The sequence below is a fragment of the Uloborus diversus genome, chromosome 7 (genome assembly GCF_026930045.1).
Source record: "Uloborus diversus isolate 005 chromosome 7, Udiv.v.3.1, whole genome shotgun sequence".
NCBI classification, from domain to species: Eukaryota; Metazoa; Arthropoda; class Arachnida; order Araneae; family Uloboridae; genus Uloborus; species Uloborus diversus.
This window is the reverse complement of record NC_072737.1, coordinates 113,759,100-113,786,225: the sequence shown is the minus strand read 5'-3', so window position 1 is coordinate 113,786,225 and position 27,126 is coordinate 113,759,100. Positions and strand designations below refer to the sequence as shown.

Genomic DNA, 27,126 nt, shown 5'->3' with positions numbered 1-27,126 from the left:
TTTTGGCGACCCCCCCCCCCCCCAAAAAAAAAGTTTTAACTCTGTATAAACCCTAAAATTATAACTAAAAACTACATAAATGGTTAAGTTTTGTCCTTAGAAACACAATTAACTAGTAAAATAAACTTGATTTTTCTTTCAGGAGTTGTTATACAGGGTGAAACACACACAGAAAACCAACAAATTATCGTATGAATTTGCGGTTTGCACCATAATTCACAGGTTCGCGAGTTTTTATGACATCGAAGGAAAAAAAAATGAAAAAGAGGAAAAGAAGAAGAAAAAAGGCATTTCGCAGCCAGGAACTTTTAAATCGTTTTTGTTGACATGGGAAAACGCAAAAAGAAATGAAAATTACTAAACGAAGAATTACAAGCATAGCGTATACTGACACATTGGCTGCGAAATGCCTTTTTTCTTCTTCTTCTTTTCCCCTTTTTCATTTTTTTCCCCTTCGATGTCATAAAAACTCTTGAACCTGTGAAATATTATGGTGCAAACCGCAAATTCATACGACAATTTGTTGGTTTTCTATGAATTTTTTAAATGTGTCAAGGACTTTTCGGACACCCTGTATAATGAGAGACAGTTTAGACCTTATACTGATGTTATAATTTTGCAGTAGTTTTATGACAGTTATTGACCTCGCACTCCTTGAAGTTCTATCATTGCACGCCGTACGAAAAGAAACAAACATTTTCTACATCTTATTCTACATTATTGGAAATTTTAATGTGATTCAATTGTTTCCTCTCTAAATATCACCAACAGTGGCCAAATTGAAACCAAATTTGAAAAAAAAAATCGCCAAATTTATCGCCAAGTTGGCGACAAAGCTTGGCGACCAAAAGACTGGCGATATATCGCAAAGTGTCTGCCAAATTATAACACCACCTGAGTTTACATCGAAATTAACAATTATTTCCCCCCAAAAGGGGCCCCTAAGGGGCAAAAGACCCCCTTAGGAACATTTGAATGCAACCAAAAGAGAGGGTGCACAACTAGATCCCTCTAGGAGTCTACGTACCAAATTTCAACTTTCTAGGACATACCGTTTTTGAGTGATGCGAGATTCATACACACATACGCACATACATACTTACATACGGACCTTACGAGAAAATTCGTTGTAATTAATTCGGGTGTCGTCAAAATGGATATTTCGGGTTTCTGTTTGTTTCTAGGCATATATCCACGTGTGGTCAGGTCGAAAAAAAAAACTCAACATTCATTCGGGGGTGAGAAAAATGGAAATTAAGTCCGATTTTTGAGTGAATTTCTTTTTGCGAATACAATACTTCCTTTTTCGTAAAAAGAAGTAAAAATTGGTTAAGTCCAAACAAACTCATGTATGCTACCTAACTAATCGAACACAAAAATCAACTTGTATGTGTATTAAAAGCTTTATGTGTACTCTTTTTTTTGTCAATAAAAACACAGCAATAAATTTATTATCTTTAAATTTTTCTTCCATATATCGCGACCCCCTCTGGACGCATCCCGCGACCTACCATTTGAGAACCCCTGCCATAACAAAATCATATCTTTCTCCCTATTTCTTTTCTTTCTGTGTAATTTCCCTTCTTGAGTTGACGTCTTCCTGGCTTATAAATGAAAGTGACTTGGATTTCACACTATGAAGCATCATTTCAATTACTGTATAAGCACTTATTTTTGTGAGGCTTTAATTCTCGTGATTTTCAGGAGTTTATAGTAGTTGCGAAAATTTCGCGAAATGTCTCTACTTTATTTTTAATGAACTTTGAGTTCTTCATATGAAATTCCCAAAATTTTCAACTCACAAAATCCCTGATATCTTGATTTTCTCGAAAATTAAGACTCATGAGAGTATGTGCTGTTACAATGTTTTTTCTTCCTACTGGAGCTGAAACCTTGACTTGACTTCTCTTTGAACTTCGGTATCCCCCTCTTTCTTGACAATTAAATTAAGTCGCTCCTTTTTTACATTAATAATTCATTTTTATTGACTAAATTTTATCATTAGTCATTTTAAATCTAAAGATAATCATTACTTATTTAAAATACTCGGACTAAATCTGTTTTCTTTCCTTTTGTCATCGAACGCAGAACTTTTCTCGCCGGAAAATCGGAGATTTCGAAAATAATTTTGCACAGATATAAATCATTTCCCTCTTCATTTCCCCCTCATTAGGACTAAATTTGATTGTGACCAAAAATAAACAGAGCTTGAATTTCATTCTCGTTCATTTTTATCTTGTTCTATTCTTCTCTCTCTCTCTCTTTCTTTCTCTTTCTTTAATTCACTTTTATTAACGATCCCAATTTTTTAGAAGAGGAAAAACTCGTGTTTCTATTTTGGCAGCAAAAGAAACAAAAGTAAGTGCCTATCTAGGGCGCAGACTGTGCCATCGCCATTGAAAATTTTTAGGGGGAGGGAGTTTTGAGGGATATTTTCTTTTTTTTTGAGTTGGAGGCTCCTGCTCTTGGAGGGTTCGCAATATTTAAGGGGTGTTCCAATGCTCATAGGGGGGGGAGTAGGGGTTTTGCGGTTGGGCAACCTCTGCATACAAAAATTTTTTATGCATGTAAACGGTAAAGATTTCACGTTTATCTCTTTAAAAAAAAAAGTGTTCTGATGTGAGCAAAGGAATATATCTCTGATTTTGTTACTTTCAACCAAAAGAAAATTGAGTAAATTCAAAACGTTTTTCTTAAACATTTTTTTTTTTTTCATATCTTCTGAACTTTGTTTTTTGAATTTCTTGTTCTGCCATCTAGTGAGAGAAATTAACAGTAAAACATTTTTTTCCGAAAAAATTCTTTTGAAGAAGTTCCGGATGAATAACCAAAAATTAATAAAATCGAACCTTATTTGAGGGTAGGGTACAAGGGGATGGTCATGACCCCCCTCCCCTTTCAAAAACCATCGGGTATTTTATGCATCCACATTGTTCAAGTAGTGTATGAATAAAATGTAAAGGATTAAAGTAATCTTTTCAATTCATTAATTATTTTTAAAAGTATATATTTGAAAAACTACTTCCATCCATTGCTTCTGAAATTAATTAGTAACGTTTATGCCTTTTCAGGCGTCTCAGTCCGTTCCGATTTAGTTCTTTTTTGATACCTAAGCAGTTTGAAAAATGTTTTTCGTATCCGAAACCCTATAGACTTCAGGATGAAAAAATGGTAGTCTGTGTTTGCTGCCGCCTTGTTTATAAGCAAAAGTTTCTTCAAAAAATTAAAACCAAAATGCTTTAGGTAACAAAGCAATGCTGATTTTTTTTGCACTGAATAGCAAAAATACTTTTGCGTTTTCATTTTACTTCGCTTTCAATAACATTTCCAAAGAAAGTTATGCTATTCAGAAACCAAATTTAAAAGCAAAACTATTTTTTTTTTGTAATAATTTAATTATGTTTAATAACTACTCATATTTTTAAAAATATAAAACCTTGTTTCTTAATATGGTTTGGGAACTAGAGCAGAAATTAAATATGCAAAGAATTGTTGCAGTTTCAAATTACTTATAAAATAATTTTTCTAATATGTGGTTCCAACATTCCTGCTTAATTATAGACAGTACGAGGAATTCTCTTTTCTTGTAGTAGAAATGCTTTTCTGCTTTAAAGACTTTGTAAATTGCATTATTTATTTAAAATAAATAAACATATTTGAAGATTCTATTATGATCTTGATCCAGAAAAAAAAAAGGCGATTGTTTTCGTGATAATATCCTACAGCGGTTCCCAACCGGTGGTTCGCGAGAAGTTTCCTGGGGTTTTCGCGGAAAAAAAAATATTGTAATGGCGGAGTTTTTATTCATTTTACTCATTTTTTATTGATTTGTCTCTCGTACGTTCGATACTCTTAACATGAAAATATTTGCATACTTCCTGACATATTTTACATTTAAATACAGTCAGATCCCGACTTACGCGAGGGATTCGTTCCAAGACTCCTCGGGTAAGTCGAAATTTCGCGTTGTGGAAAAGTGTTGTGTATATGATATTTTTTATTAACATACCCAATCATTTCGGACATTTTTAAACACCTTTTAAACTGTTTTAGATTATTTTTGAACTGTATCACCGTTTCTTATATACAGAGCTGAATTTTTACCGTATTTTTAAAAAAGCTGAATTATTTAACATAAAATACTGTTACGATGCACAAAGTCAATGTTCAATGGGAGAGAGCGAGACATAAAAATATAACAGTACGGTACGTACAGTATGTAGTCAATAATAAAGCACTGCACTGTAAGAGTACTATGCAGTTGATACAATAAGTTGCATTTATAACTTAAAAATTGAAGATTATGGTTTATGCTGCGCAATCTGATTGTTGTTCTGATATATTTTTAAATACAGTAGCTTCGCATTTACTTTTATAACATTTACATCCATGGTAACATCCCTCTTTCAGGGTGTCTATAATCTATAATACAAGATCGGGTTCCCAATTTCATATTATTTGCATTTTGCTTGTTTGCATTTTGCTTAAAACGCTACTCTGCGAGCTTAATATAAAAACTAAGGTCTTTACTTGTCGTACTACCTTCGACCCATTTTCTAGTTGTTCAAGCGTATCAAGAATCCTTACCTTTTCTTAAATTGTCGTAAACTTTTACTTTTTCTCTCCAACTTCATACTTTAGATGAAACACTGTTCCTAGAGGCCACAATTTTTCATTACTTTTCATATTTAGAATAAATGAAAAATGATGAGTGCTGATATCTGATATATACGTACACACTTATAAAGCTATATGTTTATAGTACGGTGTGTGAGAACTTGAGCAGTCAGTGATGCTGAAAGGATGAAAGTACAGTCACGAAGTCAGTGTTTAGTAGTCAATAACAAAGCCGAAACTTAGCATTACGATTAATTTCCAAATATTTTCGTGTTGAGAGCAAGAAACTCGCTTTAGCTCCAAAATTTGTTGCTCCTGAAAAACTCGCGTTATAACCATTTTGCGTACGTCGGATCGCGAAGTAGCGGGAGTCGACTGTAGTTTACTTATTGCAAAGTGCCGGTTTTAGCGCTTCTATTGGCAATAAGAGCCCTGAAGCGATGTTGAAAAAGCTCTACTTATGAATTATGTCCTCAGTCAGATAAAAGAATTTGAAAGCTATCGTTTCCTCAGAAGCTTTTGATCGGAAAGATTGATTAAAGTTGATGAAAACATTACATGGAGCATATACGAGCGTCTAAAATATTTTGATGTTTAGTTTCTTTACCATTTGAGTCCGACGAAGAGCTATCACTCTTCTCTAGTGTTGAGTCAAAAATGCATAGAAGTGAGATCACGCTGTTGTTTGTTGCTATGATTTTCACACTACATTGACTACAATTATTTACTTCGAGCTTTGTTGTCGAAAAAGGGAAAGAATGGTTAGCAATCCAAGAATACCACAGGAAGTATGAAAAAATTAATTACTATAGAAAGTTTTGGTGGGTGAAAGTTTGGCAGTGTGAGGTTAAAAAAAACCACAGTTTAAAAAAAATCAACAGAACCATGCAACTGAATTTGCGCTATACGTAAATAAGAAATCAATGAAATTTGTGTAGAAAATGTTTCTTGTAGTAAGTGAGCTTAAAAATATGTCTTGTTAAAAATTACATAGGGTAACAACCCCAGTAATTGGCACTTTAAGAGTTTGTCCTAAAACTTTCCTCTGCTTTCGTTTCTTGGAAAAGAAATATTTACTTGTAAATATTTTTGTATCAAACAATGCACATCTGTGCATCTATTTAGTTCACTAAAAACAAAAATATTTAAAATCGATATTTTTTAAAAAATATATGTATAAAAAGTTACCAAAATCACGAGTAATTGGCACCTGATACCCCAGTGTATGACATCTTGTGATCCAGTGATTGGCACATGTTAATATAACTGAAAATCACTTCATTTTTCACTTTTTTATTACATATAAATTTCATCATCATAAGAAACATAATTAATGTTAATTTAAAATCGGTAATTTTGCATCAATTAATGCTAAATCACAGATCTTGACATTATAAATGTATTTTAGAGAAATAAAAATTTGGAATGTTACATGGAAAAATATATCAAGAATATTGCTTTTTCATCAGTCGGCATGCAGTTTTGATTATACGAATTATAGATATTTTCACATGAAAAGGAACATTAACCGGATGATTCAAAGGGACCATAAAGAATGGAACAGTTCTCTACAGTCGCAATATCCGACTGTGATGGCCAAACATATTTATTTTTTATTGCTTCTTTTAAAAATTTAATAGTAGATTCCGGAGGATCCAAATCAATAGTAGAACCCACATAATATTGTTGTTGCAAAGGTATCAGAGAACCAAACTAGTGACACATTGCACAACACATTACGGTCTATAAGCACATGTACCAATTACTGGGGACTAGCAAAACTGAAGCACCAATAAATGGCATCCATCATTTTTTCAAAAATCCAAAGAGAGACGAAAATTTACTTCTACTCACTCAAAGTACCACCTTGCAACTAAACAAAACTTTTGACAACCAAAATTTAAAATATATTTTAATTCAGATTTTAATGGATTGATGTGCATGCTTCTCTTAAGCCAGAGAAGAAGCTTTTGCAACAAAAATGGCTGATTTGACACAAGCCACAATTGTTTCTCTTTCCTATGCACTGCTAGCACTCAGTAACATGAATTGAAGGTATAATCTTTAGAGTAAATGTACATTCAGTAGGTATATAGCCTTCTACTTTTAAAAAATTGAATATGAATCTTATTTTAAGACATTTTTGTTGGAAGTGCCAATCACTGGTGACCTGCCAATTACTGGGGGTGTTACCTTATTGTGCAAAAATCGGAGTAAATGCGTATATTGAAAACAGACGCTTCTATTTTTTTTTCAATATACGCGTTTTACTCTGCACTTATAGCATAATATCCAAGAAAATTCTTCAGCAATCAAATGATTAATGTACGCAGTATATCTTTATTAAACAGCTAGGCTCGTAGTCCTTTTCAAGGATACTTAAGCCTAGAGATCTTTTTCATTTTACTGTAAGAAAAAAAGTTCATTTAGTTAATCTGCGAGTTCCCTGAAAGGTATTTTAAAGATCATTCTTTAATTAACTTCTGATTCAGTGATTAGAGATAAATGCAGCCTAATGTCAGCGAAATTTCAGCGAAACTTGGAGCCTCTTTGTTCCGCAAATACATCATTTCAAAATTTTTTCAAAGTTGATTGAAACTCAACACAGAATAATCACTGTGTTTATTTTATTTATTTATTTATTTATTTATTTATTTGTTTATTTATTTGTGAATTCGTTCTGTATTAGTTTTTTAGCGATCATTTTAGTTCGTACCAATATTTGTAATTCTACATTTTGCAATTGTGTTGTCTCTCTTGTTATAAACTACGGAGCATCATCAAACTAAAAAATTCTCCCAAATTTTATTGTCTTTGCGTGAGAGTGCGCGCGGTTTTTTTTTTTGCTTGTTACTTATTACCTAGTACGCAAGGGGTTCGCCGACTTCTTTCGAAGTTTCGTAGGGGTTCGCAAGGGAAAAAGTTGGGAACCGCTGTCCTAGATAACGGTGATAGAATATACTGCATTGAAGATAGAATGCGTTGCAAAGGGATTGAATCAACAAAAATTCTAGACTAAAACATTTATGATCAGAGATTTTGACAATTTTGTCGGTACTAGGATTGTATGTTGTAGAGCCCCAACATATTCACTCTTAAATGGTGAGTTTTCTTCAACGTAAGGGGTGACATGGAGTTTTTATACCTGAACATTATTTCCTATGAACTCCACAAAATTTAGCAAATTAAAGTAGGAACATTTTCAATGGTATTGCATTATTCATTTATCTAAAAAAAATTGAACCCGTATGACAGTGACAGACATTCATACCGATCCATGTATGTTAACATTACAAAACGTTCTAAAGCCTTAGTCTAATAATTGGATCTACAACATTCCACCGCACCAGTTTAAGGTAAAGGAGTCGTTCACAAATAATGTCCCCCTTTCAGGGGAGGGGGGTTTGAGAAATTGTGACAGTTTGCGACACAAGGGAGGAAGTGGGTAGCAAGAAGTGCGACATAAAGCATCTTAAATGAAATATAAACTTTTTAATAGTAATTATGCCTTTAAAATATAGTGTTACGAGTGGAGGGAAATGGGTATGGTGAAATGTGTCACTTTGTGACAAGAGGCACGCGTCAAATAGGTTGAAAATAAGAGTGATATCATTTGTGGCCCTTAAGAGGCCACTGATTAATTACGTAAAGATGATTTTGGCAACATTTACACCCCCCTACTCCCCAAAGAAAGAGTAAGTAAGATTTTTCAACCCGCACCCTCCCCCACCCCTTTTTTACATAAGATTCCATTTCGTTTTTTTAAATAATAATTTAACGAATCTTACATCACTGGATCGTTATTAAATTCACAATTATGAAATGTTTTTAAAAACATTTTCGAATAAAGAAATATTTTTGCTAAAAGGAATCTAGACTGAATGTTTTTTCGACAAATATTTTTTGTATATGAAGCAATACTAATTGAAATTAAGCCATGTTATACACAGTGCGATTCTTTTGTTGCATTTTACTCTATTCATTCTTTGAAAAACTAGTAAAAAATAGCTTATCTTAATACGTTTTTAACCTTCCAGAAGCAAATGAAATATGATCCCATCCAAACCACTTGACCGCGCGATATCTAATATAAAATATTGACTTGGAAAATATTACGCAAGAATAGGTCTGACCTCTCCCCCCCCCCCCCCCCCCAAGTAAGGGTATGTAGAGATTTTAATAACCCCCCTCCTCTCCCTCGGGACCTTTAAGTAATTAATGAATGGCCCCTAAGTACCGAGTAAGTCACATAGCACAACTTATACTCAACGTTCCTCAAATGTCGTCTGCTTGGATTTTTTTCATCGCATGTAACTATTATACTGAAAGCTACTGAACCACTTTGTTCGCAATAAAGAATAACGACCACAGCAGATAGTTTCCCTTTCGTTTAATGACAAAAAATGGTAAAGCTGTGATAGAATTTTTTGAAAAAGTTCCAAATTACTTCGCTCGTTATGGAACAAAATGTCATGAGTAGAATCATTAGGGTGGTAATTCGTATCTTCACAAACGGAAATTAAACAAAAGAATTTCAGGAATTTAAGTTTAGAAAAATTCTTTAGATTTCTACATGTACCTGTACAAGGGTCTGACGTCAGGTTACATTTTGTTGCTGATATTTTTATGCTCTAGATTTCACTCATTTTGCAATGGAAAGACTGCTGTGAGGATTATTTTATGCCTCTGAAAATATCGGATTAAAAATAATGCATTGTGATATGCAGTAAGTTACCGCCCTAAGCCAAGGCTAAGGCAGAAATACATAAAATACACTGCTAGCTCAGTTATTCCATCCGAGCTGCAGTTTCGTGCTTTTTAGCACTCATCAGCACGGAATAGGAAGCAACTGAGCTGGAGGCGAAAAACTTCTTAAGGAAGCCAAGAGAGCCAAACAAACTGGTAGCTAATGTAGAATTAAGTACACCATTGTGTGTTTTGCCAAACTATAGTCGAAACTCAACCAAAGAAGTTGTTTCCTCTAAAAATCATTAATCGTTTTGTTTTGATGAAGGGCAAAAAGATTTTTTCTTTTTTTTAATTTTAGTAGTCATATTTCACAAATCATTCATAACTTATATTGCACTTGTTTTTAAAAGTGTTATTGGGGTGGTTTCCTTCAGACAAAAGTACTACTTTTAGTCACTGAAATTGGTAGAATGAGTAAAAAGAATAACATGAACCCAGAAAATACTTTCATTTTCCCAACAGTTATTTTTTAATAAATTTTGTAAAATGTGCGATTTTGAAAACAAGGCGTGGTCTTTATGACGTCACAAATGATGCAATTTGGCGCATCTTTCTACCACGTTTCCACGTTATGATAATCAAGGAGCGAATTAAATATTGCGCTCTACACTTGCTATCAACCATATCGTGGCGATATTTCGATAATTGGGAATCTGGCGCAATCGCCTCATTTTTGGCGTACTGGAGCCAAAATTGACGCCAATGAAGAAAGATCGCCACAATCCCAATTATCGAAATCTTCCCCATATCGTTGCCAATACACGTGAATAAAGATGCGAACTGAATATTTTGCACTGAGAATGGCAACACTGAATGGCATTTCATCATTTGTGATGTCACACGACAGAAGCGTAAACAATGAAAGCGCACCGGTTTAAGTAATTTTTTAAAAAATATTAAACTTAAACAAATTATTTTTAAAAAAATGGTCAGATCCTATGTTTTTAAGCATGCTCTTTCAGAAAAAAATACTTTTAAAATTTTGGAAACGACCCCATTGTGTCTCCTTTTATTTCGGAGCATTGAATTTACACGCACGTGTCAAAAATTCATTAAGATGCTTTAAAGAAACAAATACAGTAAACTCCCGATTATCCGCGGATTAGGGTGGCACGGTAACCGCGGATAAGTGAAACCGCGGATAATCCGAATTACAGGAAAAAAGATACTGGTGTGTACAATAGCTAAAAAAAGGAATAAACTCACACATACAGAAAAGTTATAGCTAAAATCAATAACATTAATTGTAAAAAATACACGAAAAGCTAAAAACAAACAATAACATAATCATAAGTCACCACCATTGAAGAAAAAAAACTGTTAAAAGACCCGCGGATAATCCGTGCCGCTGATAATCCGACCGCCGATAATCGGGAGTTTACTGTATTTAACTGTAGATAATTTATTCAATGTAAAAAAAAAGGGTAAATACGATGTATTTGAGTTGCGACATGTTACTTATCTTATATCTTTAAACGACTAATTCTTGTGGGTATGTATATATATTTATATTTCTTATCTCGAAAACGGCTCTAACGATTTGGATGAAATTTCGGATTTAATTGTAGTTTTTCATTCCAAGTTCTTCAACATCAGTGTTTTTTCTGTAAAAACGCGATTTTTTTTACAAAAACAGTTTTTTAATATAAAGTCTAATTAAGTTAAGCCTTGAAAAAAAACTGAATTGACACATCAGGCACACTATTTGCAACCATAACAATGAAAATGTGTCTCTTCTCGCTTTAAAATTTTAAACTTGCTTAGGGTTGCCAGGCTTGGCTGATATTAGCCACTTTGGCTAATTTCAATCATACACTGGCTAAAAACAAATTCAAAGGCATTATTTAAGTCGATGTAAGGCTTTTTTTTTTCAACAAAACTATTGCTTGACCGTTTAATTTTATTTACTTATTTTCTTTTTTGCACTTCAAATAGTTTTATACGTTTTTTTTTTTTAATCATGCATCTAAATTTTGTTTCGGAAAAACATGTCTTGAGACTTTATATTTTGTTGTTATAATTTGTTGGAGTAGTTTGTGGATCATCGGTTTTTATGGATTGCATGCTGTATGTAGTATTTTTTGGCGTAAAGTGACCAACTACTCTAAAAGTATTTATTCCAAATGAAAATCTCGATTGGGATAAAGTTGTGAATCGCAACTCTTTTGATAAATGACAGGAAAATTGTATAGTGGAAACAAAAATGTAACAGATAGTTTAAAGCAAAATGTTGATTTAATTGCATTCAGAATCTTCTTTGTTTGGTACTTCAATGTTATAAGAAGGTCGCGGCGCATTTTCAATCCAAATTTTCATATTTATTGTCGCCATGTTTGGTCTTAGAAACTACTTTTTTGTCAATACCGTGCGTTAAATCTTCATACGCAACCAACTCAGAGATTTCCTTGGTGAATGTCTGTGGGAGTAAGGAAGCCTATATTTAGTAGTAGGCTTCTTATAGCTGAAATGATTATAATGCTGATGAAGTGTTTACATGTATATCTCTCGTTTCTCGGAAGCATATCCAACTACTGGCGAAAACCTTAATATTTCGTTAACGCGATGCTTTTCAAGTATATTTGAAACAGTATCGAACCTTAGAAAAAAAAAAAAAAAACAAGCTGACAAAAAAATAATTCTTTTAAAGCCCTGCGAGACTCGGTCGTCCAGGTACTTCGAGTTTATAACGGAATGGCAGAAAGATGAAGAGCGCATCATTTACAGAGATTTTTTCCTGCACTACACCAATGCAGCACAGAAGATAATATTAGCAGTTTCAAGAAAATAGCTCTACTTATTTATTGAACACTGCATTGATAACTCAGTAAGCTATTTTTGCAAATCATGAAGTTGGCAGATATTCATTGAAGAATACAGTCTTAACGAAACGATTTTTTGCAAAACAAATTTGAAACACAAGGTCGAAGAAACGCCTTTTCTTTTATTATATACTTGATGTGTTTGCTACGGAAATTCTAAAATCTGCTTTTGCTGATATCGCAGCAACTAGACGACCACTTAGAGACTTTGAGATTTCACTAAATGATTTGTTTAATCTTAAGATACAACTTAACGCTAAAAAATAAAATTCTAAAATTAAAATAAATATTTCGATCAATATGAAAAACAGTAAATTTCATGTAATTTCCCCATTAAATGTTTAAATATAAAACCCATTGTTACAAAAATTCATTGTCTTGTAACAGTAATATTAATAGTAATCATAATGAAAACTATATACTAGTATGAGAAACCTTTAATGTTTAAATGGTTCTAATTAAATTAGAATACAAATAAATTCTAAAGAGGAACAAGCATTATTTTTTAGCGCTAATTACTTAAAGTTTGAGGCACGTAATAAGTTTTTTTTCTTTTTAGTATGAAGCATTTATATGAAAAAATAAGGTGAAGTTTCGTGATAGTAACATCATATTATTTCTGAAACATTTAGGGGAGAGTGACTCAAAGCGGATAGGCCTTCGTATGCCCCCCTCCCCATGTTGTGTAAGCGGCGATGCATACGCATGTCGTGTTTAACATGAACACCACAGAGTTTTAATCAGTCCCAACGAAGCAGCAGTGAAGCGGCAAGGCGCAACCTGGCTTAAAATTTAAAAAAAAAAAAAAGAGATACATTTCTAAAAAAAAAATTAATTTTTGTAACTTGTGATTAGTCGAAAACCAGCTTATTTTTTTGATTGTCAATAATATTACGTCATTCTGACACCATCCATCTACCAATTACGATAGTCTTTTCGTTTGTTTCTTTTTTAAGTTTAAGGTTATAATTATTGAAATAAAAAACGTGCCTTCGGCCAAGCGGGTCGAGCAAAGCATATATAAGATTTAATCATATATTTATTTATAATTTCTTGACTCGTCTGCTGACTTAGATTTTCTATTTCAATAGCATAAGTACAACTTTAAAAAGTTATTTTTTAGCATGGCAATTAATTCGTCTATTAGTTTAATCAGTTATTTCTTTATGTTTTATAAACAAATGTGCTGACTTTAAATTTGGCAAGTGCAACTGTTTTATATATTTTTTATAATGGCAGGTATCTAGTAAACTATTTTAATCATTTATAACTTCATTGTAAGCTTACCCACTTTGGGCGCCCTGGTAGGGTAAAGCGGGGTTTTTCAAATGTTTTTAAAGTTTGATAATAAATTAATATTAGGTTTGAAATAATACAAAAATCCCTTTTGATTTTGAAGTTCAATAGCCCTGCCCGGAAATAAAACCGAAGTTGTTACGCTAAAAATAAAAAAAAAACTGCAATTTTCGAGCATTCTTCGAAAACCTACCCGCTTTCTGCCACCCTCCCCTACACAAAAAAAGAATAAAATAGCATATTTTAAAAAAAAAATACTAAACACATATAATGCACTCAAAAGGACAAAATAACTTTTCTGGGCCAGAAAGGGCAATTGAGGTAGTGAGAAGCAAAGGGATGCAAGTGGCAAAATTAAAAATTTGGAGATAACCAGTACAAATGGTAGGTGAACCCCTTCTCTGTCTTGGGGCAAAGAGACAGTATTAGTAGCCCTAGTTAGAGCTGCTGTAACAGCATGATTTAGAAGGAAAAAAAAATAATGAAAGTTTACCTAGGACGTATTCTTTATATGCGTTTTACTCACAACTTGAAAATGGCCACTTGCATCCCTTTGCTTCTCACTGCCTCAAGTATTCCTGTAGTTTTCAGTTGTTCCAAGAAAATGACACTACAAACGGGGAAAAGTGCAGCTCAAGTCATATAGAGAATTTCTTATTACCTAGCTTTCAATCGTAAATTTGAGTGTTGACATATGCATATTTTTCTTACAGGTAAAGTTTGATTTGAAATGACTCGAACAGTACTTTTCTTCGTTTGTGGAGTCATTTTCTTGGATAGGAATACTTAAATTGAACTTACTGACTCAGAAAAGTTATTTTGTCCTTTTGTCTGCATTTTGAAAGTGCTTAGTATTTAAATAAAAAAAAAAAAAAAAAAAAAACTGTTATGCTGACAGTCTTAAATTCACATTTCTTAATTAGAGTATTAGAAACATATGTCTACAATTGAAAGTACAAAACCATTGCATTGTTTTGCCTCTCTTGGTGTTTGGTTGCAGCTGGGTCAGTTTCTTATCATTCTAGCGATTGAAAGTCTAATTTTTCTTCGGTCTTCTAAGTATTACCTTGTCAACTCACCGTGGGGAAAACATGTATCACTGTGACTCACTGTTTCCAGAATTGCAAATAAATATTCATTAAAGGCTCAATGCTGAGCAAAATTTGATTTTTGTATGAAACTTCATTTTTCCCGAAAAAGATCCTTATTATTATTATTAAGCCCAACGAAAGTTAAACAAATTGAAAATAGTTGTTAACAATGTGCTAGTTGAAACTAAATAGCAATAATGATAATTCTTATTATTCTTATTATCACCACTCAAAACTTAACGTGCACAGTTACACAAATGTTTTAGATAAGAATAAATGTAAAAAAAAGTGATATTGTGAACAGCAAGAAAGAAAATCGGATTTGGAATGCTTAAAAGAAGATAAAAATGAATGCATGGCAGGACTCGAATATTTTACAACACCGCCTATGAATATAAAGAAAAGAAAAAAAAAGTAATTTGAATTTTGACATCTTGAATTCAAATTATGTTTTTCGCAATCACGAGTGTGTGTGTGTACACGTAGGCTGTATGTAGGGTATCTGTATGTGTGTGTAGGCATATGTGTTTTGTGTCTGTGTGCAGATATGAGTGTGTGGGTAGTTGTGTGTAGGCATGTGTGTTTGTGTCTGTGTGCAGGCATGAGTGTGTGGGTAGTTGTGTGAGTGTGTGTGTGGTGGTATGTGTGTATGTGTTTGTGTTTGTATGTGTAGGTGTCTGTATGTATGTTTGTGTGTGCATGTGTAGGTGTCTGTATGTATGTTTGTGTGTATGTGTTTGTGTGTGTGTAGGTGCGTGTATGTATGCGTATAAGTGTAGGTTATTGACGCAACCTGGAGATGGTTTTCGCTAGAGGAGCTTCATCGGGAGGGGCCGGTCGGCGGTGGTGCTGCAGAGGGAGGCGGGGGAAAAGTAAAATCATAGGAATTCAAAACAGTCAAGTAAGAACAATAAGCAATCGTGACTGCTCAAAAAAAAAAAAAAGATTGCCATGCCTGAAAATTTCTACGTTTGAAACATTATTTATAGAACTGAACAAAAGACTGAAAATCTAGGTCTTAAGTCTTGGCTTAATTTGGATACCCTAACAGGGGTTACTGATTGTATTTAATGCACTCATTTGCATAGTTTATGCCTTTTAGGAGCAATAACTGTAAATTGTTCATTTTTCATTTTGTTGCATTTTTGTTATTTATTGTACGTTAGCGTCTAATTCCGACAGTTCCCTTTGTTAGCATGGAATACAAAACGCGTTTCTTTTCATATCTCGAAAATTTATTTTTGCAGATACTGCCGCTTACTTGTCCACGGGAGTATTCATGTTTGAAGCTGCTTAAAGAAGAAAATCAAGGTTTAGAAAAAGCAATGTATTGTATTACACACTGAAGCTTTGAACGCAAAGTTTTCGGAGCTAATTTTCATTACCATGCTTTAGTAAATCGATGAGATATGCATGATAACGGAGCAAATTTAGTTAAAATTTTCTGTTCTCCATGTGATTATTTTTCCCCCCTTTCTTTCTATTTCTGTAACTCTAGAAATAATTAACTAACTCACATTTGTCTTGAAAGCTTCTTTCAAACATCCTCATTTCCACCGTTAATGCTTACTGAATGAATAAATTGAGTCGCAGACGACTGGCGACAGTTGCCAAAGTGAGAAAACGTAATTAGAATGCGACAGCGCGCTTGACTATTCAACCGTGCTGTGGCTAAAAATACTCTCCGAAATCAATTGCTTCGTTTAGGGGGGGGGGGATTTCCCCTAATAATGTAGCAACTGCATTTTACCCCTCCCCCCTAAAATTAATTAAGCGTAAAATAAATTGTTAACGGAAGTTTAGGTTAATGAGGAGTTATTGGAGTGTGGTAGAAAAGGCTATAGAAGAAGTAAAAAAATGGCGGGTGGTTATTTAATTTCAAGTAGTTCTCTGATTTGGGTTTTTGAGAGCTCTTTGTTTCTCGCAACGCTGAAAAAGTCCACTTAAAAAAAATATATGAGTCAAAAAGTGTTTTGGATGAAACATAAAATAAATTGAAGAACTATTCAAAAGAGGAATAATTAGAGATTTTGTGGTGGTCATAAAATAGCACAAAAGGAAAGTTTTATATGTTGAACAAAACTTTTAAAGCTTCACATCAAGAGTTAATCACATTTTTGTTTGAAAGCCCTTGCCTTGTAGAAGAATAAACATCGAAAGCATTTTTTTTTTTTTTTAGATATATTGGTGATGACAGACACCTGTCTTTATTTTTCAAATGGCAGGAGAACGCTGTTGTTCTTAAAAAACAAATTCTCAACATTAAATCAAAATATTATATGAGAAAATGCGTTGCTGATGCATTCATGTGCAAAATACACACTACCTTCAGTTACATAACTGTGTCTATGGGAAGAAATATTTTAAGAATCCATTTTGTGTAAATTTATTTTTGTGATCAACTTATTGGTCTAAGGTGTGTTAACATGTAAGCCAATATATTCACTTTTCAATTTTTTACGCATGCATAAATTCTGTTAATGTGCTAATCATCTTATTTTAATATTTTTGATGAATATTATTATGTAATGATTACATTGATAGTACTAACCATTCTTGTGGTACTGTCCACACGCAATATGGATGTAATTAGACAATTTTTTGGAGCTCAAGTAATTTTTTTAATTTGTAACATCGTTAAAAACTCGTATTTGGCACATGATAGTAAAAACGTGTGCAATGATTATGTAATTAAAAAAAAATCGGAGTTGTAAGGTTCTGCGTCAGGTTTTATTTTTTTTTAAATAATGAAAAAAAGTGCAATAACCCCCCCCCCCCCCAAAAAAAAAAAAGAAGAAGAAGAAAAAGACGACAAACCCAGGATTTTCTAGTCTATTTTTTTTTTTTTTTTTTGAATATATCGAAGGAAATTACTATTACCACTTCATCTAAGAAAAAACTTTTGGAAAAAAAAAAACATTCATTCACTAATGGGAGAGGGAGAAGTTTACTAGTCGGTTTTTTACCCTATTCTCATGCATATTTATTATTATTATTATTTTAATTTCATTAACGTTAGTTAAGTTTTACTATTTTTTTAAAAGTTGTAATTTATGATAATCCTTTTGCAAGTGGTTAGTGCACATGTTTTAGGTAATCGACTTTTTGTTTGACCTGTGAAATTAATGCGCTTAAAATCTATGTCTAACCTTCCATGATAAGGCAGTCGCAACATGCATGTAAAAATATATTATTATACAGTATTGTAAAATATTTTGCTGACAACTTTTATGTTCTTTTTTTTAGATTCCATGCTGGAAACGTTTTGCTACTTCGTACGAAAATAAACCCTTTAAATACAGAATTTCAAAATGAAAATGCTGAAAGAAATTGGAAAACTTCTTCCCTGCAACTTCAAGGCTGTTGCAAGATTCTCTGACTACCCATGCTGCCTTCAGTTTCGAAAATTAACCGCCGAGCAGTCTTGATTTTCGTTCAAACTATAACAATACATAAAATGTGTTCTGTTTCTACTCCCGGATAAAAACGGCTAAGTGTCATTTGTGTGAGTACCACGCAAATAGTTTAACAATAAATATTACACTTGCTGCTATTTCCATACTTTTCCGAAAGCTGGATTTATGCATTTTAAATTGAAATATTTTTTTAATTTGGCATTAAATCAGCATTTGGTGATTGTGACATGGCAATTTATGGAGAAGAAAAATTCTTTGAATCCTTGAAAAAAGAACCTGAAGACAGAAATAATGACGTAAGTGAATATTTTAATTTTCTGTTGATTCTTTTATGATACATACTTTATGACGACATATCAGATATTTTATTGATCTCTTCGACAATTGCTCAGTTTTTTTTCTCAACTACTATTGCATGCAAACACTTTTTGAGGGATTTTCTTTCACAATAAACAATTTTCATCGTTTTGTATTGACGTTTAACCACTATATTAATACCACTGATAGTTCTGTTCCTCTAAATCTGTCTGTTCCGCATGTGTTTAAAATTGTTGCTCGAATAGGTCCAGAAGAAAGTCAGAACTACTGTAAGAACTTTTCGTATTTAGAAAATATTTTAGAAATAAGCAACGTTGTGTTTTTTTGGAATTCTAATTTCAAACCTTTTGTTATTTGTAGTATCTTTGGTTCAATAAATAGATTTTCGACGACTGCTTTCAATTCTACTCTAAGGTGTTTAACTCGGTGGCGTACCTAACATGGGTGACACCCAGAGCAGTTATTTGCGGTGTCACCCCTCTACAAACGTAAAAAAGGGGGATTATTATTCTATGTAAACATAAAAACAATTAATTCATACAATTTTCAGAAACAAATACATTTGTGTTATAACAAAATCTGAGGTGGGCTTACAAAAGACAAATAAAAACTATGAACGCTTTTTATATAATTTGACCTCTGCAGGCCGTCGAGAGGTCAAAAAATTAAGGGGCTTGTATGAAATTGATGGCCCTTTAATGAATTCAAACATATCTCAGGCACAAGAAAAGATAATAGGGTTTAGTTTTTTGGTTTTAAAGGAAGTAACTACTAGGTCTGAACATTGACAATTTGAACCTAATTCTGAATATAGTATTCACTCCACGATGTGGGGTAGGAAAGGGAGATGTCGGGATAATTTTCAAATTTGTTGTCTTAAAAATGCATTCTAGCTCTCCCCTCCCAAGCTAGCAATTCCACTTTGGATGTCACCTCCGTATCGCCAACAGGTTAAAACCCCGGGGCGGACCGCCCTCCCCCCCCCATAGCGACGCCAGTGTTTGAACTACATACCTTGTAAAATGCTTGAAGACAATTCAATATTCTCTCTTTTTTTTATTTCCCAAAATTCCAGATAATAATTAATTTAAACGTTTGGTAACTCAGTTGTAAAATTTTTAATTTTTATGAAACTTATTAGAACAGAAATTCAATTTCAGTCGTAATTTGTGGTTTTTCAAGCGCGTAATGAAATGTGATGTAATTTTTATTTTTTGATAATTGTTCCATAAAAATAGAACGCATAGCAAAAGTTTCAATTTTTTGTGAATTTTCCTCAGCATGACTTGAGTACATTTAGAAAAAGGATTTTTCAAGAATTGTTTTTGCTATTGAAGAATAAGTTTATCTTTGGAACTACTTTTCCAACTATAAATAGTTTAAACTAGATCACCACACTTAAAACTCAAAAAAAAAAAAAAAAAAAAAAAACTTGCTTTTATAAAACAGTAAAACTTTACAAATAATGCAATTATCAAAGGTTTTTAGTTTTCTTTTTGATTTAACAGTGATCGAAATGCTCATCCAGTTTCACGCTTGTTTTACTTCTACATTAAAAATATCTAAATGATTTTTCCTTATAAATTTAAATTTTGGTTTCCAATTACAAAAAATTTTTAGACCTAGTTATTGTCTTATACGCCATCGGTTGATCTCGCATATCTTCTATAATTCAAATCAGTTTGTGGATTTTATTTCCATCAGGTAGTAATGAAACAATTGTTGGATAAGCTGGCAGAAGAAGTGCAACAAAATAGTGAAAGTGTTCATAAAATTAGAAAAAAAACTCAAAAATTTAAAATTTTTCAAGTTTAATTTTAACCAAACAGCGCCAAGTATTTAGAGCAGATGAAAAAGAAGAGAAGTGGTCCTTTTGTGCAAAGGGGATTCAAAATGGCGAACTGTTTGACAAAGTATTCATTTTATGATAAATAAAGTAAGTTTCACCGTAAAATGAAAGCAATTATTTGAACACCCCAAAAAAGGACACATTTCTGTTAAGATATCCTATCCTGTCTAAAACCTGAGATCTAGATGGGCGAAACCCAAGCCGTGTAATATACATAACTGAGAAAAAAAAAAGTTAAGTGCAAATAGTTTTAGTTATAATTTTTACATTATAATTTTTTTTAAGAATCAATATTAACTGTTTGTTTATGAAATACTAGCTGTACCCGGCGCGCGTTGCTACGCCAACAAAAAAATACATCATTATACTGATTTTCATGACAATCGGTTGAACGGGGCAGAAGTTGCTACTCTGCAGTGCCACCTGGTGGCGAGTGGCTTCAATGAGCATATTATGCACCTTCTACGTGGAAAAATACATATATATAACAATTTTCATAATAATCGGTCCATGTATCAAGTGAAGCCGTGACTATACTCAAATTTTGTACTCACGCAGTTTGCAAGATCAATCAATCGCTAAAAATATCAAATAGAAAAAGTTTTAAATCTCCCCGTTGCATGAAAAGCCATAAAACAATAAAGAAAGAATTTATTTGTTCAAACTCAAGAAAAATGGCAACAGCTAACTTCTTATCAATGAGATCTTTCACGCAAATTAATTTCTGCCGCCGATAATTTTATTCGTATTTATCCAATGAATTGTGACTTAAATTGGAATAAAAAAGGAACTATCGATCGGATTTTTTTCGAACTGGTCTATAAACATTCCCAGTACCAAAAATAACAAACGGTGAAAGTTTCAGCCAAATCTGCCGGGTAGTTTTTGAGTTCATGGATGACATACAGACAAGCATTCATTTTTATATATATAGATTGACTTATTGCGTTTCCCTACATTAGTAGTATATTCATTGTTACGAAAGGGATCCCTTAGCTAAAGATAAATTTTATTTCTCCTAGTGCATTTAATATAGTTTAAATTAAAAAATTTTATTATCTTTGTCGAACTTAAAATAACATCTGAGTTTTAATTTATACAATAGGTACGTTCTTAGTCATAACTAGAAAAAGAAACATGTTGACATTAGAAATTTAAAAAATAATAATGATGAAGTTGTTATAGTAAACTTTTAATTAAATTCGAGCGCGTGGAAAGGTTTAAAGCCTTATAGTCTCCGGTCAGTACGTAAATTTCTCCATGTGCAACTCTTTTGTTCATAATAGCTTTTGCCAGTGCTCAGTGCTTGTTTTTAGTATTTCAATTATATTTTTTTTACATTAGGTATAGACAAAGGCACAAAGTTTAAAAAGGTAAATGCGTTCTTATCACGCATAAAATTTCAAGGAATCGAAGCAAAATTGTCCTTTTTGTACCTTAATAATTACTAAATTTATACCTCAAATTAACTCATCCACTGCTTATTATTTAATTGTTTACGAAAAAAAGGGACACAAACAAAAAAAATAAGCATACAAACTAATGAGGTTACTGTGATATTTTATTAACAATTCGTAAAAATAACTGAAACAAAAAGTAAATTAACAAAGAAGAACTCATTTCAATGTTAAAAAATATACAGTGAAACCTGTGTAAGTTGACCACTTGCGGTGCAGTACTTTGGTGGTCAACTTAGACAGGTGGTCAACTTATAAAGGGGGTAATGATTTTTTTTTGGAATTCTTGCACCATGACACCTTTTGTTATTCTTGCAATTGACACCTACTCTTTCTGTTTCACTCATTTTCATTGTTTAGCATTACTTTGAAACAATAATTTAAGATGTTATTCAAATAATTTTAGAGATTAGTTTCCCAGAATGACGCATAATGTGTCGTGCAAATTTAAAATTTCAGTAAATTGATCAAAAAAAGCCTTATTGTTTATGAAAAGTTACTCATTTTATATTAATAGTTCCTAAAAATTTATAGCTAATCAAAAATTACAAATTTTTCGCTTAACAACAGAAGAAAAACAAGTTTGGAGAATAAAAGGGTTCTTAGTAGTTTTCCCATGTGGTTAAACTCAAAAGGAGGTTTAGTTATGCTGCTGTTTCATTATTTGTTAAAATGCTGGTCTGGCATCAGAAATATTCTTGGAAAGCTTAAAATAATAATAATAATAAAAATAATTTGCTAAATAAAATTTTAAAAAATAAACCAAGTGGTCAACTTACAAAGGGTTTTTTACAATACTCCAATCCAAACTTGGTGTTCACTAGTGGTCAAGATAGACAGGTGGTCAAGATAGAGAGGTGGTCAAGTTACAGAGGTTTTCCTTCATTATATAAGATAGGACTAATTCCGTTCCTGACAAAAGCGGTCAACATAGACAGGTGATCAACTTACAAAGGTGGTCAACTTTACAGGTTTTACTGTACTTATATGATTAGATACATTTTCGAAATATGGAAGCTTCTGTAATAAGCTTATATATTTCTTTTGTGAGTTGAAAGTGGTAAAACTTCTGAAAATATTCATCGAATTGGAGGGAGCTAGCTGTACTGCATGTGTGCACACGATTTCGAAGTTAATTTTAACATTCGTGCAGTTATAGTATTACAAAATGTGTTAATGAGCAAAAAAAAAACGAGTGAATACAGATAAGTTTGTCATTTCGAAGATTTACACGGGGTGGAGAGATTACTCAGTGTAAAAATTATACCAAAACATATCACAAACGACGCCCACTTACTTGTAAATACATTAATTTCTCAAGGAGGGGCAATTGACCTCCCCCTGCCCAATAAATTACGGGCCTGAATACAGAGCTATCAGAAAGAGTTATAATGCATGAGTCGCTAAAAGGTAAATAGTTAAATTGGAGTTACTTTATATCTAATTTTTATTCTGCACAAAATGAATTTGAACAAATGTACTAAACAATTTATTCCAGGAAATGCTTTAATAACTCACGATTGTCCTTATTACCCACAAAATAAAAAATGGCAGTCTTCCATATAAAGCCCGCTCTCCTACAGTATTCGAAATTTAATATATTTTCCTGGCTGATTAAGCAGTAAACCACCGGACGAACCATTTTTAATTAGCCTATGGATTTTAATTAACGCAACCGTCTGTCGCAATATAATTTGGTTGACTGATTTAGAAAGTCCGCTCTAGGTTCTAAAAATGTTCCCGCAATTAGTTTTGTTCTTTTTCGTTTCCGTTCGCCTGCTACCACTTTTCAGTATAATCCTAATGAAAGGGAGCCAACTCTCTGCCATCCATAGAACATTATGTACATCCAAATGATGTACGCAATGGAATGAATGAATTAGGTAGGGAGTTTCGTTTTGGTGGATCCATTTCTAATATTGTTAATAGCCTAGATATGAAAACTTTTTGTTGGTGAAATATGAAAAGATTTAAGATGCCATTTGGTTTGTTTTTAGATTAATCGGGTACTGACGTCGTTTGATACTTAAGGGAGTCCGGCCACATTTTGGAAAAAATCTTTATTAAACAATGCAGAATTTTGAAATTTTTTGCATTGATTTACCATCTGTTTAATAAGCAAAATCATAACATAGGTATTTTTTTTAATCTTTTTTTATTTAAATTTAATTTGTTTAAAAAAATAGAGTTGCTTTAAATCGCTAAAACTCAAAATTATCTTACTTAATTTTCAATTTTTTTTTTCAAAAAATATGCACAAACATCTAAGCTTTGAGTTTTATTCTGTGATTTAACAAATATTAATTCAGCAAAAAATAGAAATTATTTGAAGAAAAATTTCGAAAAATTCGAAGATACTTTTTTTTAAATCATTTTTTTTTTTTGCAGTAAACGTTTTTTTTTTCTTTTTAAATTCGCCGAATAAAAATTAAATTAAACTGTTTGAAAAACATATACATCAAATTTCATTGCTTTATCTTTATCAGTTCTTGACTTATAAGAGTTTGAATGCAAAAAATCAGGAAAAACTGCATCACGGAGAAAAACGCGTTTAAAGTTTTAAAGTTAAATATAAAGTTTAGTTACATTTATGCAACACATATAATTATATCTTTCGTTCTAATTAAGATGGAAACAAGATTCAAAAGTCCTTTTAAACAGAAAAAAACGGAGAAGTTTTTAAAATGATATTAAAAAAAATAGCAAAATTCGGCTATTTTTGTGTCCCAAACCTTCTTAAAATTAAAATCACCGCGAATATATAATAAAATAACGGAACAAAAGTCGTATTTCGGAATTGGCGTTAAAGTTATATTTTAAAGTTTAGAGGAATAATGTCCATGGGGATTGCCCACTTTTGGCAGGTATTACATTTCGGTCTGAGGGAAAAAAAGTGCAAAACGAAGTACCTTAATGGGCACCTCTGTTTGTTATGGCTTCGAATCATTTGTGGTGTCAGCAGATTTTACTTATCGATATTTATGAAAGTTCATAATTTATATATTACATTGCCTATTGTAATAATTACCATATCTAAACTTAGCATGAAATTACACCGCGGGAAAACTGGCTTAGTTGGCTGGGTTTTTTTTTTTTTTTTTTTAATTTGCAGATATATATGAAAAGCAGAGATATTGTTACTTTTTCAGGGAGTAAAAATATTCCTTGACATTTTTTGGAGGAGGGAAATTCGTTTTGGAAGAGCGGAAGGAAATACGCGTATTAATAATGCGGAATTTCATTTAAAAAAAGAGAAAACTTTTTTTCTTTCTAAGGTGCAATTTAGGACCCGACAGGAAAAGAAAATACATACTATTTTTATTTTTGACACTTAAACGTTTGACGTTTACAAGAGAAACTCAATACAATTTAGAATTTTTGTTTAAAAATAATAGCAACAAAAAACTCGTATGAATTATTTTTAGAAACCCAATTACTTCTTCCATTTATCTCCATGATGCTAAATACGAGTACTTATATATTTCAAACACAAAGTTTTAGAATATGCTTCAATAAATTTTTGAGGCATACTTCGAATCTTGCGAGGTGTTAAATGTCTCTGGTTTTGTTTGAAAATCTTATATATATCTTACATTTAAACTAATATCGAACAAAGAAAGGAATAGATCAAGTTGCTCAAAATCTACAAATGTGTCAGTTCAGAATTCTGAGGAAAAAAATGAAACTAACGAGAAAAATAATTTATTTAAAATTTAGAAAACTCAATCAAGAGGCTTTTTTTATTCATCATTAACTAACTATACTATCATTATTTATTAAAGTATTTATTGCAGCAAAGTTTGTATGTAAGAAAATAATAATGTTATTCATATAAAAGGGGGCGGGGCAGCCCTGTCTGTTTGTCAGGTGTCTATTCATCCATAAGCTTTGGATTGAAAAAAGGGCTCCCTGTAATCCCAAAACGCGTGTGTGCAGTTCTCTGCAAGTTTTTGTGGTTAAACGATGCAATATTTTCTTTTACGTTTCTGCGCAATTTTAATTTCTTAATTCATAGTTTTCCTACCTTTTTTTTTTTTTTTTTGAAAAATATTCTTTTATCCACATCATATTCTTGTTGAAGGTGAAATCATAACAAAAAGTTGGTGACATATCCAAATCTGTTTATGGTTTACTGTGATTGAAAACAGTAATTGTTTCAATTAAAATGGAGATGTTCTTTTTTTTTCGTCCATTCAACTTCGGGAATTTCAGCACAAGTTATTTTCACGCATTTATGTTTGGTGCTGCCATCTAGCAGATTAATATGGAACGAAAACTTATATTGTCTTTAATATTTGATGTAAGGTCGAATTAACACAATTATATTTCATAAAAGTTTTCATTTTATTTTCATTTTGAACATATTTTCACCTTGTCTACTGTTTTTAAAAACAAATTATTGCTTAACGATTACCGTGGGGGTTGGCGGATGTAAACAATGATTTAAACAATGTCAATAAATAGAGCACCCACATATAGCCATACCGATTGAAAAACGTCATCCTTGCACTGAAAATATTTTCAACTTCAATATGCAACATCGACACACAGATCTACAAAAAATAATTTTCAGGCGATTTTATATTTCAAGAAGAATACAACCACTTATCTTCAAAAAACTTTTTTTTCTTTCTTTTTGAATTTAAACTTTGAACACGCAATAAAAATCTCAGACACGAAATACAAATTGTTTTCCGCAGAAAGAAAAGAAGGTGTATTTTGACATGAATGAGAAGCAAATCAGTTTCAAGCGATTTTATGTAAAATTAAATGAAGGAATGAGTTGAATGAAATAAGAAAAAATTGCAAACATTTAAAAATTACTTAATTAAATTAGTACTAACTAAAGCATTGTATACGAAAGACGTTTTGAAAATTTGCCATGAAGTTAGATGAACTATTAGATTTTCCTTTATAACTAGTAAAAATTTAACTTTAAGAAAATTTGCCTTTTGTTGGTATTTTGTCACTTAAAAAGTGCAGTAGCGATTGGAACGAAGGGAAATCAGATGGTGTAATGTAAAGGAGAGTGTAATCCGGCAATCGTCAAATGAAAAAGCATGATTCTGAAACACGATTGTGCAAGACCATACTGCTCCTATACGAACCCTGGAAAAAAGAATGAACTTTTGCAGGGTTGACTCACTGACAGTACTCACCCGACATAGCACCGCCTGATTTCCGTTTATTTTCGTACATTTTGCAGAATTTCACCGAACCATCTTTTTTGAAAAGAGGGTATTAAATAATAAACAGTAAGAGTTTATCAACACACACAATGAAAGTACTGATCATTCGTATTTCCATTACATTTCAGGATCACCAAATCATATATTCATATTTACATGGATTAGAGGCCCTTCGAACTCTCCGAGAGGCATCTCTACGCATGCTCAGCAAAACAGTGCGATACGAGGCGTATGATGCGAATGATATCCTCTATTGGTAAGTGAAATGCTGAACATCATTATTATTATTATTTTAGAACTGACCGTAATTAAAGAACTGACTATA

At 32.3% G+C, this 27,126-nt stretch overlaps 1 protein-coding gene across 1 annotated transcript in view; it reads left to right on the top strand.

Moving 5' to 3' along the window:
* Nucleotides 1–18,173: 18,173 nt before the first annotated feature.
* Nucleotides 18,174–27,126, top strand: part of LOC129226365 (rap guanine nucleotide exchange factor 2-like) — a 458,437-nt gene continuing 449,484 nt past the window's right edge. The window contains exons 1-2 of the mRNA XM_054860968.1: nucleotides 18,174–18,284; nucleotides 26,930–27,057. Of these exons, the coding sequence (XP_054716943.1) occupies nucleotides 18,216–18,284; nucleotides 26,930–27,057 (197 nt within the window). The 5' untranslated portion in view covers nucleotides 18,174–18,215. The remainder of the gene's footprint in view (nucleotides 18,285–26,929; nucleotides 27,058–27,126) is intronic.